General features: G+C 42.3%; 2 protein-coding genes across 5 annotated transcripts; one reads left to right on the top strand and one right to left on the bottom strand.

Annotated features, from left to right (window-relative positions):
- Nucleotides 1-10,740: 10,740 nt before the first annotated feature.
- On the bottom strand, nt 10,741-13,596 carry LOC131692103 (cyclin-Q). Of its 4 annotated transcripts, none has more exons than XM_058978973.1 (6): nt 13,402-13,596; nt 12,820-12,922; nt 12,612-12,756; nt 11,360-11,812; nt 11,195-11,302; nt 10,741-11,119 (listed from the first exon to the last, which is right to left on the bottom strand). In XM_058978973.1, exons 2-5 carry the CDS (start codon nt 12,903-12,905, stop codon nt 11,201-11,203), a joined length of 786 nt encoding a protein of 261 aa, XP_058834956.1. In that variant the 5' UTR covers nt 12,906-12,922; nt 13,402-13,596; the 3' UTR covers nt 10,741-11,119; nt 11,195-11,200. The 4 variants fall into 4 exon arrangements, with proteins under 4 accessions (XP_058834956.1, XP_058834954.1, XP_058834955.1 ...); XM_058978971.1 differs by having other exon boundaries at nt 10,741-11,082; XM_058978972.1 differs by having other exon boundaries at nt 10,741-11,302; nt 12,820-12,917.
- Nucleotides 13,597-16,199: 2,603 nt separating this feature from the next.
- Nucleotides 16,200-21,969, top strand: LOC131687963 (uncharacterized). The gene is made up of 3 exons (XM_058972069.1): nt 16,200-16,205; nt 16,513-17,664; nt 17,812-21,969. Exons 1-3 carry the CDS (start codon nt 16,200-16,202, stop codon nt 21,967-21,969), a joined length of 5,316 nt encoding a protein of 1,771 aa, XP_058828052.1.
- Nucleotides 21,970-22,847: the final 878 nt, after the last annotated feature.

Raw genomic sequence — 22,847 nt, 5'->3', positions numbered from 1 at the left:
AAATTGAGATACAACCAGGAGTTCCCAGCACTCCCCGGGGCACCAAAAATCCCAAGTTCTCCAATTTTACAGTCAGAAACTCAACCTAAAACGGGATTCCTTAAATTTTCTGACATTGTGGACTGGATATTCACAGCTTTCAACATTACCGATCCTCTGAAAAGCTTGCTGGTTGCTATTCTACCAACAGTAAGAACATTTTTAAAACAGTTGACTGAACAATGGCCCCTCCTTACAGCGATCGTATCCTTCGATGGCTAACTTATTAGACGGAATCAAGGATCTGGTCACTGTTTTACAGTGGAACTGCAGAAGTATTATCCCCAAAATTGATTCATTAAAACACTTGCTAAATTACAATCATTGTGATGCATTTCCCCTATGTGAAACATGGCTAACTTCTAATATAAACCTCAACTTCCACGATTTTAACATTATCCGCTTGAATCGAGAAGACTCATATGGAGGGGTACTTTTAGGGATCAAAAAGTGCTACTCCTTCAATCGAATCAACCTCCCTTCGACGCCAGGCATTGAAGTTGTCGCTTGTCAAACAACAATCAAAGGCAAAGATCTTTGCATTGCTTCTATTTACATTCCTCCTAGGGCCATGATGGGATATCGAAGATTCTCCAACGTGATTGAACACCTTCCCTCGCCCCGCCTGCTTCTTGAAGACTTTAACTCTCACGGTACGGGGTGGGGCTGTCTATACGACGATAATCGATCTTCGACAATTCAAGACCTTTGTGACAACTTCAATATGACAATTCTGAACACAGGGGAAATGACACGGATTCCTAGACTACCTGCGCAAGCAAGTGCACTGGACATATCTTTATGCTCGACATCATTACGGTTAGATTGCAAGTGGAAGGTAATATCTGATCCCCACGGTAGTGACCACTTACCATTTGTAATTGCAATCACCACTGGTTCAAGACCATCGGCACCAATCAATGTTCCCTATGACCTCACACGAAACATTGATTGGAAGAGCTACGCTGCTGAGATATCCAAAACTATCGATTACTATCGGTACTTCCCCCGGAGGAAGAATATAAGTTTTTGTCCAACTCGATTCTCGATACCGCAATTCAAACTCAGACGAAACGAGTACCCGACGTGAACACCCAAAAACGTTCTCCCAACCCGTGGTGGGACAAAGAGTGCTCAAACGTGTACGCGTAGAAAGCTGCCGCGTATAAAAACCTTCCGGAACGACGGGTTAGTTGCTAGTTATCGAGTGTACGCGATATTAGAAAAGCGAATGAAAAATTTAATGAAAGCTAAGAAACGCAGTTACTGGCGCCGGTTTGTCGACGGGTTAACAGGAGAAACATCGATGAGCACTCTTTGGGGCACGGCCCGACGTATGCGAAACCGAAACAGTACTAACGAGAGCGTGGAATATTCAAACCGTTGGATATTCGATTTCGCCAAGAAGGTTTGTCAGGATTCCGCCCCGGCACAGAAAATCTACCGCGCCGCGTCGCCTTACAATACCGCGAACGAAACACCGTTTACGATGGTGGAGTTCTCACTTGCTCTCTTATCATGTAACAATAAAGCCCCGGGGCCAGATAGACTCAAATTCAACTTGTTGAAGAATCTGCCAGACTCTGCCAAAAGACGCTTGTTGAATTTATTTAATAGGTTTCTTGAGGGTAACATTGTCCCACATGACTGGAGACAGGTGAGGGTCATCGCCATCCAAAAACCAGGAAAACCAGCCTTCGACCACAATTCGTATCGTCCGATTGCAATGCTGTCCTGTATCCGGAAGTTATTCGAAAAAATGATCTTGTTTCGCCTCGATAATTGGGTCGAAACAAATGGCTTACTGTCAGATACACAATTTGGTTTCCGCAAAGGCAAAGGTACGAACGATTGCCTTGCGTTGCTCTCAACAGAAATTCAAATGGCATATGCTAACAAAGAGCAGATGGCATCAGTATTCTTGGATATTAAGGGGGCTTTCGATTCAGTTTCTATCAACATTCTTTATGAGAAGTTGCACCAGCATGGTCTTTCGCCAATTTTAAATAACTTTTTGCTAAACCTGTTGTCTGAAAAACAAATGCATTTCTCGCATGGCGATTTATCGACATCACGATTTAGCTACATGGGCCTTCCCCAGGGCTCAGTCCTCTCCTCTACAATTTTTATGTGCATGACATTGACGAATGTCTTGTCAATTCCTGCACGCTAAGGCAGCTTGCAGATGACGGTGTGGTCTCTACTACAGGTCCTAAAGCCGACTTGCAAGGACCACTGCAAGATACCTTGGACAATTTGTCTGCTTGGGCTCTCCAGCTGGGTATCGAGTTCTCCACGGAGAAAACTGAGCTAGTCGTATTTTCTAGAAAGCGTGAACCAGCGCAACTACAGCTTCAATTAATGGATCAAACTATTGCTCAGGCTTCAACGTTCAAATATCTCGGGGTATGGTTCGACTCTAAAGGTACCTGGGGATGTCACATTAGGTATCTGAAACAGAAGTGCCAACAAAGGATCAACTTTTTCCGTACAATAACTGGAACATGGTGGGGTGCCCATCCAGGAGACCTAATCAGACTGTACCAAACAACGATATTATCAATGTTGGAGTACGGATGTTTCTGCTTTCGCTCCGCTGCGAACATACACTTCATCAAACTGGAGCGAATTCAGTATCCTTGCTTGCGCATTGCCTTGGGTTGCATGCACTCGACCCATACGATGAGTCTCGAAGTGCTGGCGGGCGTTCTTCCACTGAAAAATCTATTTTGGGACCTCTCATATCGATTGCTCATTTGATGCGATATTCTGAACCCATAGGTGATTGCAAATTGTGAAAGGCTTGTCGAGCTTAATTCTCAGACCCGATTCATGTCCTTGTACTTCGATTACATGGCACAGAACATCGATTCATCTACGTATAACGTCAACTGTGCTCATCTCTTAGATACTGATCCAACTGTATTTTTCGATACATCCATGAAGGAAGAGATTTGTGGAATTCCGGATCACATTCGCCCACAAGTGGTCCCAAATATTTTCTATAACAAATACCATCAAGTCGACTGCGCCAAAATGTTCTACACTGACGGATCAATTCTCGACGGGTCCACAGGCTTCGGTATCTTCAACGAAAATCTTGCTGCCTCATTCAAACTCAATGATCCTGCTTCAATTTACGTCGCAGAATTAGCTGCCATTCAGTATACTCTCGGGATCATTGACACCCTGCCCTCAGACCATTACTTCATCGTTTCGGATAGTCTCAGCTCCATTGAGGCCATCCGTGCGGCGAAGCCTAGAAAGCACTCACCGTATTTCCTGGGGAAAATACGGGAATATTTGATTGCTTTATCTGAAAAATCTTACCAGATTACCTTGGTTTGGGTCCCGTCACATTGTTCTATTGCGGGCAATGAGAAGGCGGACTCTTTAGCCAAGGTGGGCGCATTAGAAGGCGACACTTACGAAAGACCAATTTGCTTCAACGAATTTTTCAGTATCTCTCGTCAGAGTACGCTCGATAGTTGGCAAACCTCATTGAGCAATGGGCATCTGGGACGGTGGCTACATTCCATTATCCCGAAGGTATCAACGAATGCTTGGTTTAAGGGGTTGGATGTGAACCGGGACTTTATTCGTACGATGTCAAGGATCATGTCCAACCATTACTCGTTTGACGCGCATCTCCGTCGTATAGGGCTTGCTGAAAGTAATCATTGTGTTTGTGAGAACGGCTATCACGACATCGAGCATGTTGTTTGGCTGTGCGCAGAGTACTGTGTTGCCAGGTCCCAACTAATAGATTCCCTTCGGGCCCGAGGTAGATCACCCTATGTGCCAGTCTGGAAAGTCCTGGCAAGCCGTGACCACACCTATATTTTTCTTATCTTTATCTTTTCGAAAACTATTGATGTCCAAGTTTAATACATTTTCCCCTCTCTCATTCACAGTAGAATCTCACCAACCTATCCCTGTATCTACAATATGGCATTGCTTCACGAGTCTTCGGTGCATACCCTTCTTGATAACCGTCTACCCAGAACATCATGACATACCTCACATGCAGATGATATAGAGAACATCATGACAGCATCAGAGTGCCAATAATTATCCGAAATATCGACCCTCCCCTCGCCCCTGCGATTACAGTCTGGAAACTACAACACTACAACAAAGTGTGCATACCCGCCACAATGATCAATCAGCAAACGACGATGCCAATTACACAATATGTATCCCACTTCCTACCTTTTTCCTTTACTTACATAAGAGGGGAGCAAGCCGCCCCTAAATACGGCTTTCCCTTCCCCCACTAACATGTGACATGTAATTTAAAAAAAATGAATTATCGGCCTCGTTAAGCTAAAGCATTTGGGCCTAAATAAACGTATTTAAAATTAAAAAAACATAGCTGCTACGCCGCACACACCCCTCTCCCCTGCCTATCCATGTATCTGACATGAGCAAATATAAAAATACGTTTTTCAACACACTAACCTTGCTGGTGTGCCACGAAACTGCTACTTAAGGAAGCTAGAACATTTTCCTATACAATCAATCCGAGTTTATGACGGAATGCCATCTGTAGCTCCTATTTTGTGCGAAAATATCACCCCTCTTCACTTGGGGTTTCTTTTCGAAACACTCTTATTTTTCTTCTTCTCGTTTTCATTGCAGTTTTTCAAATGCACTTTATTCACACAACACTGCAAAAACACTCGCGAAACTTTGATCGTTTACTAACAAAACTTCAAATGTTCTGCCAATGTGCAGATGACCGAAGGAAAATGTTTGGAAACTCTCATTTGTGCGTTTGAATTTTCACTTCAGATTTCAGTTTTTCTCAATGTAAACAAGCGAGCCGGTGCCTAGCAACGTGGCTTCCACATAACTTCACCTTAACAGTACGAAATGGACAAGCTTCCTCGTAGGACAGTACTATGAATGAGTTTGTCGTATTCGCGACGTCATCCAAATTGACAAATTGTTGTATCCATGAAATTAGCGACATGGAGTTGGGACCCAAAAGCATGGAAGAAGATAAAAAGAATAAAAATAAAAAAACTAACGGAGTAAGTGTGGTGAACGTGTTCGCCAAAGGTGGGCTAACGAAACAAGTGCAACAGCAAGTGAAACGAACAAGTGCAACAGCAAGTGCAACCGCAACAGCAGCAACGAACGCAACACAGAGAGGCCATACCGAGCACGAGCGACGACAAACTAATTGGACGCCAAGGAAAGCTAGGGTTTCAGGTGCGCATGCCGAAACCAAGCATTACCCAAGAAGACCAGCAGTTACATAAAGTGACGAAGTTGAGGCAAAAAGTCGAAGAACTCTACGAATTCGTGAAAAGCAGATGTCGTCATTAGAAAGAGCTGTAACGCCGAAAAGGCGCTGAAGATCACGGAGATGGCGAAAGCAGAAGCCTATGAGACGCCGGAGGGTGACAGGTATTCTCGATCTGTGAAAAGAGTAAGGGAAACACCAAGAGAGGAGGAGGAACCGAAGAAGCCTAAGAAAAAAAAAGGTGAAACACAGCGAAACAGCCGACAATTACAAAGTGAATGGCGAACCGTAGAAACCGTCAAAAAGAGGAAAAAGCAGAAAGAAAAGGAGGAAGACGAAGTAATGAGTGCGTTAATAGAGCAATGCAGCTTGGAGACAGAGCAGATATCAATCAGGTTCAGGAAGGCGTACAGTGACGCACAGACAGCAGTAACAGCCAGCAGCCAACAAGCTTATGTCGACCGGTAAGATCAAAATCGGATGGTCGGTGTGCTCGTTACCATTGATCCGTAGATCCACTAAACAAACGAAGAGATGTTTCAGGTGTCTGGATTTCGGCTATCAGGCAAAAAACTGGAGGCCCGGATAGATCTGATCTGTGCAGGAAAAGTGTGGATAAGAGATACATTGCTAGTGACGACTGCACGAAAGCAACCGCACAAATGAGGGCGGAAAAGACTACATGACGGGAGTCTTCTTACACCCAGAGTACAAAAAGGAGAAGCGAAAAGCGAAGTGCGACGATACAATTATTATAGAGTCGTATCGTGTTCTTCCCAATAACAGTAACTGAGTGGTGGATAGTGCAGGGAAGGCGGCAATCCAAGTGATGGGCGGTTTCCCTGTCCAAGAGATGGTGTATAGCACACACAAAGGCTTCGTTAACGCCAGGATCACAGGCGTATTCGTATGTAGCTGTTATGCTCCTCCACGGCGGACAACAGAGCAGTACAATCGGATGCTGGACACATTAACCGACGTTAATCGGGCGAACACCGGTTGTTATAGGAGGAGATTTTAACGCTTGGCTCGTGGAGTGGGGTAGCAGGCTGACCAATGCAAGAGGTTACAGTCTATTGGAAGTCCTGGCGAAGCTGGATATAAGGCTGTGCGACGAAGATTCCGCTAGCACATTCCATAAAGACGCCCGGGAATCCGTCATAGACGTAACATTCGGCAGCGCGTTGCTGATGGATAACATGAATTGGCGAGTTAGTGAGCAATACACCCATAGCGACCACTAGGCAATCCACTACACCATTGGTCGGCGGAATAGCATTGTGACGCGGAGAGTGAGGACTGGTGAGCAGAAGTGGAAAATAAAGGACTTCAACAAGGACCTTTTTGTGGAAACACTTCGTGCTGACAGCCTCGATCAGATTTCGAATGCCAATGAGCTGTCGGAAACATTAGCGAGGGCGTGTGACGTATCAACTCCAAGGAAAATGGAGCCCAGGACCTGCCGGCGTCCGGCATAATGGTGCAACGAAAGGCTCAGCATTCACCGTGAGGCCTGCCTGCCTGGGGCAACGCTTACCGTGTCGTGATGGCTAAAATTAAGGGTCCAACAAGGCCAGCTGAAAAGTGCGCTGGCAAATTGAAAATTATCGTGGAGGGTCTTTTCCCGAAGCACGAGACAACTGCATGACCGACGGGCTCCTTATAGTAGCGAAATGGCTGAAAGCGAAGAAAGATATCGGACCGGACGGTATCCCCAACGTGGCACTGAAGACCGCGATCTTGGCGTTTCCGGACATGTTCAGGCTAGTTCTACAGAAATGCCTGGGCAAAGGCTACTTTCCAAACAGAGGAAAGATCCAGAAGCTGGTATTGCTGCCAAAACCACGGAATCCACCAAGAGATCAAGCATCGTATCGGCCTATATGCCTGCTGGATACTCTTGATAAACTTCTGGAAAGGGTCATTATCGTTCCGCAGAACGATCTTACGCCGCAGAAGGGGTGCTGGGTCTAGTTAGAAGCGTCATGCGGTACAAGCCACTTTTAATTCTAGACTAAGTATAGTTTGTGGAACCTGTGTTACAAATACCACACGCTATAGCTTAATAAGCCGGGAATTCCTCGTCCAGTTAGTATCGCTCTGCGTAACAAACCAATACTAATTCTGGTCGTAAAACAATTTGCTTCCCCGCTTGCGTTACAAACAAGGAAGTAATTTGGCTTTGGATTTATCAAGGTGGAATAACCAACGAAGAACTCCAGGGTCTGGACACGAAGTAAAGGATTTGTGACTGGAGTGAAGTAATACTGTCGATTGCTCGATTTCAACTTGATTTTATTATACAATTTTTTGGTTAATATACCTACTTTCCTAAAGCTAGCTATTTACAAATAATCGATTTTTGAATCGATTTTATTTTGTTTTGGTACAGAATGTTAACAACAAATCTTATTGTCCACTCTGCACCAATGTTTTATTGTCCAAGCCACCGCGCGAAGGCAAATATCGATATAATTACTATCCTCGAATGCGCTGTGACCGGCACCGAGAATACCGACGAAGCATATATGACCCCTGCGTGAACGCGCATTGACTCATCGTTGGGCGCACTCGACTGTTAGGGGCCGTACACTAATTACGTAATGCTTTTTTAGAGCTTTTAAACCACCCCCTCCGCCCCCAGATAAGAGTTCGTAAGATTTTGGTAAACTCCCCCTCCCTCTACCTAAGATCTTATCATGATAATCGTAATTAAAAAATCGAATTGTTCATTCATCAAATAATAAGATAGCGAAAACGATATGTATAGAATTATTACAAGAAAACTCATAACAAAATTTAACTGTAATCATCTGCAGAATTTTAATTGCATGCTAATCTCGCCCAGTAGAAAGAATAACTGTTGTCAACTAACCAGTAACTCCAATTTGGTCCACATGATCTGCTTTGCTATATTCCACTTCCTTTGAATCTATTTTCTTGCAATGTAGAATTTAAAAGAGTTTATAACCTCTTCTGGCATGAATCTATTCTGAGTTCCAGCTGTGACGCTTATCGTACGCATAGCTCCGAGTTAACCATCTTCGAATTTTCTTGAATTAAAATACAGTTCAAATATTCGACATTCAAGATCTTTGACAATCGCATGTTAGAACATTTTCCAGATACCCTGCGGATTTGAATCGAACGTTTGAAAAGAACAAAGTCGGTCTAACAACACGAAGGGTATCAACACTTCTTAACTTGTAAGGCATATTGTGACTCCAGTTCCCGAACAGAACAATGTACAACCAAGAACCAAAAAATTACTCATATTGTTTGATATACATGGATTTCATGATACAAATGAAAATAGTTCCCTTTTCTTATTAAAAGTGGATTTAATTTTTTAAACTTGTTTTATGATATTACATAAGAAAGGACAAACCCTCCCTCCCCCTCAGATAAGAATTTGTAAGATATTTTGAAACTCCCCCTCTCCCCATATGCCCTCACGTAATTAGTGTATGGCCCCTTATCTTCAGCCTTTTTAGGTCAGAACGAAGTGTTCTATGTTGCGGAGGTTTGTTTTGATCATGCTGAACGGTTTTGCTCGCTGCGAACAGCTGTTTGTGTTTTTGCGTCGGCGACAATCATTTTCAACAGGTTGACGAACTACGCTGAAAGTGAGAACGGACTATCGCAAAGGCAGTTCGGATTCTGGAAAGGGATATCGATCGTGGACGCCATCCGCAGTCATCGCGAACGCGGAGAAATCGTCGAAGCAAAAGAGAAGGGGTAATCGCTACTATGCCGTGGTTATGATCGACGTGCAGAATGCGTTCAACAGGAATCGCCGTAGCGCTGCACAGAAGCAGGTTCCAGAAGGAGACCTGAAGGTCCTGAAAAGTGACTTTCAGAACAGAGTACTGATCTACTGATGGAGCAGAGATTGATAATGGTCACGGCGGGAATATCGCAGGGTTCCGTACTTGGCCCAACGCTCTGGAATATAATGCACAACGGAGTTGACCTGTCGATAACGGGCGAAACCCTTGAGGAGGGGAAGATGCTGACGGCAGAGGCAATAGGCATCGTGAATACCTGGATGGCCGACGTCAAGTTGCAGTTGACTCACCACAAGACCGAGATAGTGCTAGTCAGCAAGTGAGGTATGGCGTACCGGTACGGGCTGCTGCGCTGAACTCAAAGCAGTATCGGACGAAGTTGTTAAGCACGTTCCGTCTAATGGCTGTTCGTGTCGCCAGTGCGTAAAAACGATATCGCCGGAGGCGATATGTGTAATTTCTGGGATGATTACCTTCTGCATCACTCTGGCTACCAATGGGGAAATGCAAGAAATGCAAGGCGAATGGTCCAAACGGATTCGTTGGCCAAGTGGCAGCAGAAGTGGAACAAGTCGGAGAAAGGAAGGTGGACCCACCGTCTCATCCCAAATGTGTCAGCTTGGGTGCATAGGAAGCATGGAGAGGTAAACTTAACCTAGTTTTTGTCCGGGCACAGATGCTTCCGGAAGTACTTGCATCGGTTTCGACATGCTTCGTCACCCCTGTGTCCAGAGTGTGTGAACGTGCAAGAGACACCGGAACACGTGGACCTCAAATGCTCTAGGTTCGAAGAAGTTCGTAGGGTATACCTGGTGTGGCGGTTTACAATATGCCACGACGAGCATACCTGAGACGCTGTCAACAGAGTGATTACGAGTGTACTTTCCGAGCTCTGCAGCGGCAAAGGGACCAACAAAGTAGCGCCATCGGCTAGAGCCGCCGTGAAACCACAAATCGTGCTTCAGGAGAAATTTCGCCGCCGGCGAACCCTCCGTCGGTGTAGACTAGGTTCACCACCGGGGACCAGTCGAGTAGTACGCGAGATAGCACCGGGTTCGGGTCGTCGGGGCGCCAGTGAACCGGATGTGAGGCTTCACCGGAATCGCCGAACCGACCTTGTCACCCTACCGGGTAGCTCGTGAAAAGATTATATCCACAACCGGGGAGTTAGCAGTGGGTCGTTGGATCGCCAGTGAACCGGGAGCTACGCTCCACCCGGAATCGCTGGACAGCCCTCAGTACCTACTGGCTGGCCCGTTGGTTAGGCTATGTCCACCGCCGGGAACTAGGTCGAGTATTGTGTAAATCGTACTTCAGCCTTCCCAGGAAATAATACTTTGATGTAATCCCAGGGCAGATGATAGATTCCACGATTAATTACCCGTTGGCTGCTGTCGTTTTCTGATGTCTAGTCACTCTTGGAATACTCTTAGCAAGATTGATGAACTTAAGGACGTCATCCTTTGTTAATGTTTTGGAAACTTTTTCTTATTTTTTATCGATCTAAACGATTGTCCTATTCCAGATTTGTATTTCAGGTTATATTTGGACAACTCTGTTTAGGTCCCCTCTGGTATTTTTAAATCACAACATTAACGATGGAAAAGTTGGACATGTCGAGTCCTAAGATTGAAAGTTCTTTCCAATTTACATAGCACAATATTAACCATAAATCTTGATTTAATATAATTTTTCTTTTTTCTTATTATACGTAAAGTGAAATAATGATTAATTTCATCAATGAATGGAGGAAATGCAATCATTTCAGGGTGGACCTTTGAATGAGTAGATACTTAACGGTAGATGTTCAGTTTCAGCGTTCATAAGTCGAATAAAACGACATTATCCAATCCCGGCTCGAAAACACTATCACGTTCTGCACACTTACAAACAATATTTAGGTTGTTTGACCATTATCTGTGGATATTTTCAGGGAAGCACTCTTCTGAAAACATGCTCGGTGTACGACTTGCACGTAAGTTTAGTTTGCGTAATACTTTTCATCTAAAATGTTACAGACGATTTTAAACGCGGAATATGGCTTAAAAATACAATTATATTAGCAGTGATCATAGTAACGCTGTCAGAAATTGCTGCATAGTAAGTCTGGACATACCCATTCTTAATCGTCGTCTTCGTCTATTTCAGCTTCAGCATTATATACTTCCATGATGTCCTCAATTATTTCCCAATGCTTTTCCCGAGTTAAATCCTTGCAAAATAACTGAAAACGATAAATGTTTTATTTGATTGATGTTATCGAATACAGATAAAAACCTACATTGTACCATGCAGTTTCCTCGTCGGTTTCTTCGGTTAGCGGCACCTGTACACCGTACGCCTGAAAAGCAAGTGCCAAACAACAAACTGCAATGTGATCCGGTTTATGATCAAGCACCTTTGAACTGTGATGAAAATCTTGAAGAAATGATGCAGCTGTCTTGGCTACTGGTAAAGAACTCCACTCTTTTACACCGAACCAGTTTTGTATTGATTTCATGTAATGCAGCATGTATTTGTGCGGGTGCACCGTTGTCAGATCAAACTTCAGGATACGCGTGATGAACAACTCGGCTTGTACGATTGAGTCTCGCATAGACCAATATTCGTCTCCTAGTTCCAGTGGCTGTGGGTCACGATTAATGGTATTATGAGCTGTATTGATGACGTCGCGAATTTTGACCGCATCATCTTTTATTTTGCCAGCAAGGTACAGACAAGACGAAGCAATCATCTGAAAAGATTGAAACCAAATATTGTAGATCAATAAATCAAACGTATGCTAAATGGGAATTATGGGAAACTTGTTTCATTAACAGTAATATATGATTTAAAATAATCGATAAAGGAACATGCTTAAAGTTGTCTGCAGACGAGACTATAGGAAACACGCCAAAAAAATATTCACTGTGGATTTTGTTCTAGCTATTCGTACGCTGTTGATATTAGTATAGCTAAAACAAAATCCACAGTGAATATTTTGTGGCATGTCCTGTTGCCTCGTCCGCGGAGTATTCGTATCAAAACACTGGCCAAAAGTATTAATATAATTTGTTCCGCGAAAAATTCGACGGTAATGAATGAAAACCAGTTTAATAAGATGTGCCTAGTAGATATGTTCAAATGGAGTTATATTGTAATTGTTTGTATGCATCTTAAAGTGCGGTTGTAACATTCTGTAACAGTGCCCGAATGATTCGTTCCGAGAAAAAGAGACCGTTTTGCCGCGTGTAATTCGTATCTCGTCTGTTTCGTTCAAAACGCTGTACCTTTTACAATATTAGTGGTACTAAGTGTACCACTTTTTACACTACACCTGTGTAGTGGCGTCAATGTAAAAATAAAACGCTGTGCATGTAATTTGTTAATCAAATAGAACATTTTGAGAGTAGACCACGTAATAGATTTCTGTGTATTATTGCTAAAAAGCTACTGTGGGATGCAGCAGCCTCGTGGTAGAAAATGTAATTCAAAATGATATACTGAGTATTAAGGTGGTGCTCATTCCTATTGTTATGAATGGTTGTACTTACATAAGGATCGTATTCCGATTCGTCTACTTCTCGGAAAAAACGATGGAATAGTATTGCCGCCATTGCTGAGGAAAGTGGTTTCATACCTAGTTTAATCGAACATTCAAATAAAAAACGTTCTGGCATTCCCTTTACATTCTTTGCTCTGAAAATGAGGAAAAAAGATGTTTACTAGTTCTCAAAAACCTAAATTAATCAAAACACTTACTTGTAGTCTACTTGCTTTGTATTCATTGTAGGTAAGGGAGAGTTTTTATTCAATGATGACATTACAACTGGGATATCTCGTATCATAGTTAGCCGAACCTGTGCTGACGAAACAAACGTTTATTATTTATCAAAAATTGGGATCAATTTGTTAAAGTTCAAGCTTATAATTGAATCATTATGATATGCGTTTGCCAATTGTCTAGGAATAGGCACTTTAAATGTTTACATGGTAATTTTTTAGCTTAAGATAACCTGTTGGTTTCGTTAGTACACCATAGGCCAGATCAAGGCAAAATGGATTTACCGGATTTACATTTAGACCAAACAAAATCTTATGGTCGACCATAAGATGTCAATCATGAACCTCAAAAAGACGCTACATATGAAGAGTATAAAGAAAAAACAGCCGAAACTGTAGACAAATTGGAAAGTGGTTTTAAGTCGTCGTGTACACCCAGTTGGCAAAACCTATGGTAATCTAGGTAACAATCATTCAATTTTTGTATGCTGAAGCTAAATTTTGCAATATTGGCGATGTGTTAGCTGACATTAAATTTATATTATTTGTCTATGAACTCACCTCGTACCGAATGTAGAAAACCGAACAAAAATATACTATCACGGTCTACAGCTTGTTTACTAATTAGTTGCAGTTGTTAATTCAAATTAATTGATTTTTTGAAGATATACTTTTTTATGAAACCGGTCAAAAAATTTACTTGCCCCAGCACAATCAACAATTTATTGAAGGAAGCGACTTCGAATTAAGATTTCTGACAGCTCATTTACAACCACAGATGCAAACTCCAACCAAAGGAGTTTGGTTTGTTTGCCTCACGAAATATCTAACCTCAACCGGTTTTACAGTGCATTTTTTTTGTTTTCCTCACGAAATAATTCGGCACTGTTTCTTTTTTACCGGGAGTAAGCAATGTTTTGTTTGCTCTGTTTTCAGCCCCATTCAGACGATACGATACCGTCAATGGGAGAGAACGGTAACGGAAGGGTATGTCAACGATGTCAACGACATGTCACCGTTCCGTCAGCATGAGTAAAATGCGCTTATCCTGTGCCCATTCACACGTTGTGTACTTCAAAACATGCTCTGCCATTGATATGTTTAAAAACCTTATTTTAACTACATGTACTTGACATGTAACTAATTTTAATGTTCAGTTGACGAACTGTACTGGTGACGGAAGTCCAACGTGCCGTGTAAATCGTACTTTATGAATACAGCTGTCATTTGACGGATAGCAATTTTACACGCTTATTCAAAATAACTCAATATTTCAGATTCGACCAGAGCTGCCGTTCATCAGAGCTGCCAGATGATTTTGTTGAAAATCTGTATCCTCGTTATAAAAAATCTGAGTCAAACCACATCAAGTGGGCCTCGAAATTTCCACAAAGTCGCAGAATATTTTTTTAATAGCAGTATTTTACACACATTTATAATAAACAATTTAAAATATTTTTGTGTTTTCGGCGCTGTGTGCAAAATGTATTAATACCTTTCAGTTAAGTGAATTTAGTATTCTTTTAAAAGTAAATTAGTTTAAAGTTAGTGCTATTATTGGCATTTTCTTTAATTTTCTTAAAATAGTAAATAATAAACATCACCATTATTATCATGGAAATAATGCATCTCAGCAAGTTCTACAGTTCTTTCTTTGACTCCATTCAATTATCTCTTTTGGTTTCGACGCAAAATCGTTTTTATCACATCGTTTCATATGCAAAAATAATGATTTCGAACCCACTACATTTGTAGGGAGCTCATGCTGTGTTAACTATTGAATAGCAGCAAAATGAAAAGAGATATAGACAAAGTGTCTAATAAAAGTTATAGAGAACATTAAGGGGCATCAAATGAACAATAGTTACGATAGATTTTGCTGATTAATAATTAGAATAATTAAAAATCTCTCCAAAAAACACAAATTTTGAGTTATTTCGTTAGTAAAAAATCATTTATCACAATTAACTAAAAGATATTTGTACATACACTGATAGGACATTTTCTCAGCTTTCCAATGAAATCTTGTTAATAACGATATAAAGCATATTTTTTAGATTAGAGTCTTTTAAGCACTTGCAAGTCGGTTACAGGAAAAGTATAGTAATGAAATTACAAAGAAATGAGAAGAGATAGAAATATGACGTCCAAGAACAAATCATGCATCGTCCTAAAACCCAACTTTTGAATAATGGATATTGCTATAATCATACTTCATTATTTCGAGAAAATTAGGAAAATCCTCCTCAAAAACACTAACTTTAAACTACTTTACAGTTAAAAAGTAATTAGAACTAATTAGTTAAAAATATGAAAACACCATTCAATAGGAAATTTTCTCACCTTTCGAATGGAACTGAAAAATTTAAAATACAAAGTATACTTTTTAAGCTAGAGGTATTTTAAGACAAATAAGTTTTTTACACAAAAAGTTCAATAACTCTGTAACGGTTGAGATTTGATGGTATGTGTAGAACAATTTTTTTCTCCAAATATGGCAGTCTATCACCTCCCGAGAGATTCTTAACCATGAACCAAACACCCTGTATATATATATATATATATATATATATATATATATATATATATATATATATATATATATATATATATATATATATATATATATATATATATATATATATATATATATATATATATATATATATATATATATATATATATATATATATATATATATATATATATATATATATATATATATATATATATATATATATATATATATATATATATATATTGTTGTAGGTCAGATGAAGTTATTGGTCGGCACTGTCATGCATACGGTAAAATGTACCACCCTGTGAAGTTTCGTTTCCAGTGTTCCGCTCATCGCACCATTTCTTGGTAAGCCGTTCGGCTCTTTCACTCTCGAATGAACGTATACACATATATTAGCTGATTGTCATCTGTCTGAAGGAATGAGTAGTCTGTTCGAATAAAGTCACCAGTTGAGGTAGAAGCCATAGCTCGGCAGTTCGTGTCTTTTAGTGACAATAAATAATAGAAGTGCAGAAACGGTTTTTCATTTTCTGCAAGATTGCTATTAAGGATTTGGTCACAACATAATTTGGTGCCGTGACCAGGATTCTACGGCCTGTACGTGGCAATTTACCGTCATTACAACATCGCCCGACATTGTACCGAGCCATACCGTATCCGCCATCACGAGACGCCGTTATTGGGACAAAGCAACCAATTGTTCATGGGAAGAAAGGGGCCGCCATCACACTACTTCGTGGAAGCCAACCGTTTTTTACTGCTGTCGATCATAAATATTACAAGGCCTAATTGATTTAGGCAGCAGGTAATTAGCTGTCCAACATATTGTACAATCTATGCTGGTACGTTTAGATCTTTTTCTACTTTCTGTCGGATTCCCTTCAACGTCGCTGACGGTTGGAAGCTACAGGCGTTACCGTTCACTGAAGGACACTACTGGTCTCGTAGTGTGTAAATCGCTGCCAACCCAACACTGTTGAGTGTCCTCGGTCGCTGGCAATTTCGATACGTGTAGAAATCTATCTACTTTCGAGTCGGTTCGGAGCAACTTCTTGAAAATTTCAAGGCATATTGTTGCCTTGGTCAGGTTAGTACCTTTCCAAGCTCACTAGTTTCCACCGCCAGTGCTATCGGGTCTTATATTCACAGGCCGAGTATTCTCGAGTGGTGCGGGCGCTGCGGCACCTGTTTCGGCTTTTCATGATGGATGGAGCTAAGAGTAAGCAACAGCTCAGCATTCGGCGAACGACATTGCTTGCGTCACTGAGCCGAGCCCAGCAGTTTCTACAGGGGTACGTGGCCGACCGCGATGCTCTGCAAGTGGCCATTCGGTTGGAGAATTTAGAAGTTTTATGGCAAGGTCTGGAGGATACTCAAACGGCTCTGGAGGAGATGGAAACAGATAACGAAGCGATGGTGAGAAACTTGCAGTTCAGGTCTGATTTCGAACCCAAACTTTTCGAAATAAAAGCTGGTCTGCTTGGTAAATTGCCTCCAGCAATTAATTCTATAAATGAGCTCCCTCTAAACCCCCCACCGCAAATTCACTCTGGTCTCTCTGGTCTAAAGTTGCCGACAATATCTCTTCCTGAATTTACTGGTGACTACCAGGAGTGGCTTGGCTTTCATGACACGTTTCTTGCGCTAATTCACGCAAATCCCGACGTAGCTGCCATACAAAAATTCCACTATTTAAAGGCAGCTGTCAAAGGGGAGGCATCTCAGGTAATCGAGTCGATACCCATCAGCGCAGCCAACTATCCTCTTGCCTGGATCGCCTTGGTAGCTCGATATTCCAACGAGTACTTGTTAAAAAAACGACACATGCAAGCGCTACTAGAAATACCACGGATGAGGGAAGAATCTGCTGTCGCTTTGCACGGCCTCGTGGACGACTTTGAAAGGCATATAAAGGTGCTAAAGCAATTGGGAGAGCCTACGGATGCCTGGAGTACAATTTTGGAACACTTGCTCTGCACAAGACTACATCATGAGACTCTCAATATGTGGGAAGATCACGCTTCTACTCTGGAAGAGCCCTCTTACCCAAAACTGGTCGAATTCCTTCAGCGTCGCATGCGGGTGTTAGAATCGATTTCGGTAAATCACGATTCTGCGCAATCCGTTTTAACACCATCCATTTCTGGATCTTCAGGAGTCAGTCAACGATACAAGCGTCCAACTGAGTTACTGCTGTCTACACATGCGGTAACAGAAGCTACGAATGTCAACTCCCCAATCCGTCCGACAGCCATCATGGGGCAATTGAAAAGGCTCTCTTTACACGAAAGAATGAATATGGTGAGCACAAAGAGGCTGTGCTTCAATTGTCTTTATAATGACCACTTCGTCAACAACTGTCCCTGCCAGACTAGTTGTCACATTTGTCGAAAACGTCACCATACACTTTTACACCCAGGTTACGTTGATAACTCTTATGTTCCCCAGAATCGAGGCTATAGCAACACGGGTGGAAATTCACAGCATTCAGCACAAATAAACGTGGCAACGTCAACTATCGAGCATTTCACACCGCAATCAATCGCGGCTATCAACGAAATTCAAGGGTCGAAAATTCTCGCGCACGCAGCACGAAATGAGAATGTGTTTATGCTCACTGTAGTTCTAATCATCGTTGATGCCTACGGTCAAAATCATTTTGCTAGAGCCTTGTTAGACTGCGCATCACAGCCCAACATAATCAGCGAACGAATGGCTCAAATTCTCCGGCTCAAGCGAAATAAGGTGAACGTTCAGCTTCATGGTCCAGGTGGTATCGCAGTTCGTTCCACCGACTCAGTGTTCACCCAAATTCACTCTAGGAAAGAAAACTTTTCGCGTGACGTAGAGTTCTTGATCCTACCGCGAGTAACAGCTGATATGCCTGCGAGCGATATTTCGATTGATAACTGGAGCATCCCCAAGGACCTTTTCCTGGCAGATCCAAACTTTAACAAGCGAGCAGAAGTTGATATGATAATCGGCCTTCCACATTTCTTTGCTTGCTTTAAAACTGCTGCACGCGTGCATTTGGCACAAGATTTACCCGAGTTAGTTGACAGTGTCTTCGGTTGGATTGTCGCAGGCTCAGGTGATCATATTCCCAACTCTGCTGATCAAGTGCAGTGCAATGTTTCAACAACTTGTCTCGTTTCTCTCGAAGAAAACTTAGAGCGCTTCTGGAAAATAGAGGAACTTCCCCCGCACTCGGATTATTCTGTCGAAGAACGCCAATGTGAGACTATCTACGCATCAACCGTCACAAGGGACAGTACTGGCCGATATACTGTGCGCCTACCACGCCATCCGGACTTTGATGCCAGGGTAGGGAACTCCAAACTGGCGGCGCTTCGAAGATTCAAACTTCTAGAGCAAAGGCTCGATCGAAATCCCACACTGAAGAAAGAGTATCACGACTTCATGAAAGAATACCTCACTCTCGGCCATATGTGCCAAACCCCCAAGGACGATGAGCAAAATTTCAAAGGTTACTACCTTCCTCATCATCCCGTGCTGAAAGAGTCCAGTACTACAACGAAAGTCCGCGTAGTATTCGACGCATCCGCTAAAACTTCGACCGGTTTTTCCTTGAATGACTCACTTTATGTTGGACCAGTTGTCCAGGACGACCTCCTGTCGATAATTTTGCGATTCCGCACGTACCTGGTAGCTGTGGTTGCGGACATTGAAAAAATGTATCGCCAGGTCTCAGTGCATCCTTCTGATGCCCCATACCAACGAATATTGTGGCGATTCAATGAAGCAGACCCAATTCAAACTTATGATTTGTTGACCGTTACATATGGACTTGCACCATCGTCCTTTCTAGCCACACGCACCTTGCAGCAGTTAGCCGACGACGAAGGTGTGGCTTATCCCATCGCAGAGCCAATTCTACGCAAAGGATTCTACGTAGACGACTGTTTAGGCGGTGAACAATCGGTTGAAAAGGCAATTCAGCTGCGTGACGAATTAATCGAGCTACTTCAGAAAGGTGGATTCAGTCTGCGAAAATTCACGTCCAACAAATTAGAAGTTCTACATGGCCTGTCCCCAGAGCAAGTAGGCACACAATCATCTCTTACTTTCACCTCCCAAGAAACGGTCAAAACATTAGGAGTAGGCTGGGAACCTGAACACGACATGCTTCGTTTCGATTCCAACGTAAAGCACCCCGAGGATGTTGCAACCAAAAGGTCGATTTTATCGTCCATTTCGCAGCTCTTCGATCCGCTTGGACTAATAGCACCAGTTGTGATACGTGGGAAGCTGCTTATGCAAGAGTTGTGGTTGATGCAAAGTGAATGGGATCAACCAGTTCCAACGATTATCAAAGAGAAATGGTACGCGTACTATAAGGATCTTCCTAAAATTGCCGAATTTCGCACCGAACGCTATGCTTTCTTGCCGAATGCTTCAGTTAAACTGCACGTGTTTTGTGATGCTTCAGAAGCAGCCTTTGGAGCATGTGTCTACGCACGGTCAGCCGATACCAAAGGAAACATAAGAGTACAGCTACTTGCATCTAAGTCTCGGGTCGCCCCCTTGAAAAGAATTACTCTGCCTAGACTTGAACTTTGCGCTGCTGTCATTGGCGCCCAGCTACATGCGCATGTGGTGAATGCTCTTCAAATCGAAATTAGCGAATCTCGATTTTGGTCAGATTCGACGGTGGTACTCCAGTGGTTACAGTCTCCACCAAACACATGGAAGATGTTCGTTGCCAATAGGGTTTCTGAAATACAATCCAGCACTCACGGCGCACGATGGAGTCACATTTCCGGTAAGGAAAATCCGGCAGATTTGATATCCCGAGGAATGAGAATGGACGATTTCCTTTCAAGCGATTTATGGAAACATGGCCCACACTGGCTTCGTCAAGCAGAGAATGAATGGCCTGCTCCGACAATGCTCCCGGCGTTAACCGACAACGTAGAGGTTAAAAAAGTTTTCGTCGCCGTGATTCATAACAAACCGGGGGTTAATCCAATGTTTACCCGCTATTCGTCGCTTGATAAATTGATTCGCGTAACTGCGCACTGTCTTCGATTTGTCGGTAACATGCGCTCTAAAACTCGCACGCATCCTAGCGTTACGACTGATTTGCTCCCTGGCAAGTGTTTATCGGCAAAACAAATATCGGATGCCCAATCACACTTGGTACAACTTGCTCAAGCGGATGCATTCCATGATGAGCTGAAAGACCTAAAAAGAGGAAATACTGTGTCAAAACATTCATCGGTTCGATTACTTAGCCCTTTCATAGACCAGAGGGGAACACTCAGAGTGGGGGGTAGGTTGAGATTATCTGACGAATCCTTTCACGCAAAACATCCTGCTCTATTGCCAAGCTATCATCCATTTACCCGATTACTTCTCACATCCTACCATCTCAAGTTACTTCATGGTGGTGGCCAACTCACTCTAGCCACTGTGCGTGAAGAATACTGGCCCCTAAATGGAAGGCGGATGATGCGAAGCATTATACGATCATGTGTTAAATGTGTCAGAGCAGATCCAGTTCCAATCCAACAGCGTATGGGTCAATTGCCCGTACCCCGAATCACTGCAAGCAGACCTTTCACCGTTACTGGCGTTGACTACGCTGGACCAGTTTACCTACGAGCACCGCATAAACGAGCCGCGCCACCAAAAGCATATATTAGCGTTTTTGTATGTTTTTCAACGAAGGCGGTGCACCTAGAACTCGTCTCCGATCTAACAACCGCCGCCTTTCTAGCCGCTTTTCGGAGATTCACTTCTCGTCGCGGTTTACCCACCCACGTTCACTCCGATAATGGAAAGAATTTTCAAGGAGCAAAAAACGAACTACAGGAGTTATATCAACTGCTATCAAATGAGAACGAAATTTGCAAAATCCAATCCAAGCTTGCCAGTGATGGAATTACTTGGCACATGAACCCACCAAAGGCTCCACACTTCGGGGGTCTTTGGGAAGCAGCAGTAAAGGTAGCCAAGAAACACCTTCACCGCCAATTGGGCAACGCGAGACTTTCATTCGAGGATATGTGCACGGTGCTGGCGCAAATCGAGGCCAGCATGAACTCCCGTCCGTTGACACCATTAACAGAGGATCCAAACGATCTTAACTCGCTCACTCCGGGGCACTTTCTCATCGGAAACGCGATACACTCAATGCCAAATCCGGATGTCCGATGCATCCCAACTAATCGCCTCGACCATTATCAGCGAATGCAATTGCTGCATCAACAATTTTGGCATAGGTGGCGAACGGAATATCTGCAGGAACTGCAACGCGAGACGAGCGTTCATTCAGCAAACACGAACATTAAACCCGGACAGCTGGTAGTCATCCTCGACGAATTCCTCGCGCCGCTAAAATGGCCGCTGGCGCGCATCATCAGTATACATCCTGGCCCCGACGATCTCGCTCGTGTAGTTACTTTGCGAACTGCTAAAGGCGTCATTCAACGACCGGTAGTAAAAATCTGCTTGCTACCAACACAGCGTGATGAAACAGCGTCTGCAGACACATCCACAACAAAGGAAAACATCCCACAACCAGTCCCAACAGATGATGATCCGGATCACAGCACTGCGGAAGAAAATTTATATAGTCATTAAGTTTTTCTTAATTCGCTTAGTTGTTTAAAATTATCTTAAGAAATATGCTGCTAGAAGCTGATAGGTCCGCCCGGTTGTACGCAAATAAGTGCAAACGAGGCCGCATCGAAAAATAATTGAAACTGACATTTCAAGGTGGTGGCGATGTTGTAGGTCAGATGAAGTTATTGGTCGGCACTGTCATGCATACGGTAAAATGTACCACCCTGTGAAGTTTCGTTTCCAGTGTTCCGCTCATCGCACCATTTCTTGGTAAGCCGTTCGGCTCTTTCACTCTCGAATGAACGTATACACATATATTAGCTGATTGTCATCTGTCTGAAGGAATGAGTAGTCTGTTCGAATAAAGTCACCAGTTGAGGTAGAAGCCATAGCTCGGCAGTTCGTGTATTTTAGTGACAATAAATAATAGAAGTGCAGAAACGGTTTTTCATTTTCTGCAAGATTGCTATTAAGGATTTGGTCACAACATATATATATATATATATATATATATATATATATATATATATATATATATATATATATATATATATATATATATATATATATATATATATATATATATATATATATATATATATATATATATATATATATATATATATATATATATATATATATATATATATATATATATATATATATATATATATATATATATATATATATATATATATATATATATATATATATATCGCACTCGTTGCAACTAGAAAACCTCATTTATGATAATAATTTTATTTAACACATGTTAAACTAAATGCTAACAATAGAACTGATGGCGTTCTAAACAATAGAAGTTACCATTTGCTATACAACAGAAGTTGCCGTGTGCTAAATGATAGATTCCGCAATATGCTGAACGCAAGTTTGAA

Source organism: Topomyia yanbarensis, chromosome 3, assembly GCF_030247195.1.
Source record: "Topomyia yanbarensis strain Yona2022 chromosome 3, ASM3024719v1, whole genome shotgun sequence".
Taxonomy (NCBI): domain Eukaryota; kingdom Metazoa; phylum Arthropoda; class Insecta; order Diptera; family Culicidae; genus Topomyia; species Topomyia yanbarensis.
This window is presented reverse-complemented; position numbering and strand designations above follow the sequence as displayed.

What these genes read in the sequence shown, in the direction of transcription:
- LOC131692103 (XM_058978973.1), bottom strand. Translation starts at nt 12,905, where the DNA reads ATGATACGAGATATCCCAGTTGTAATGTCATCATTGAATAAAAACTCT. An exon ending in AATCGGAATACGATCCTTAT is followed by an intron (nt 11,813 to 12,611) that starts GTAAGTACAACC and finishes CAATCTTTTCAG; the next exon opens with ATGATTGCTTCGTCTTGTCT. An exon ending in AGGAAACTGCATGGTACAAT is followed by an intron (nt 11,303 to 11,359) that starts GTAGGTTTTTAT and finishes TATCGTTTTCAG; the next exon opens with TTATTTTGCAAGGATTTAAC.
- LOC131687963 (XM_058972069.1), top strand. An exon ending in TACACGAAAGAATGAATATG is followed by an intron (nt 17,665 to 17,811) that starts GTGAGCACAAAG and finishes TATGTTCCCCAG; the next exon opens with AATCGAGGCTATAGCAACAC.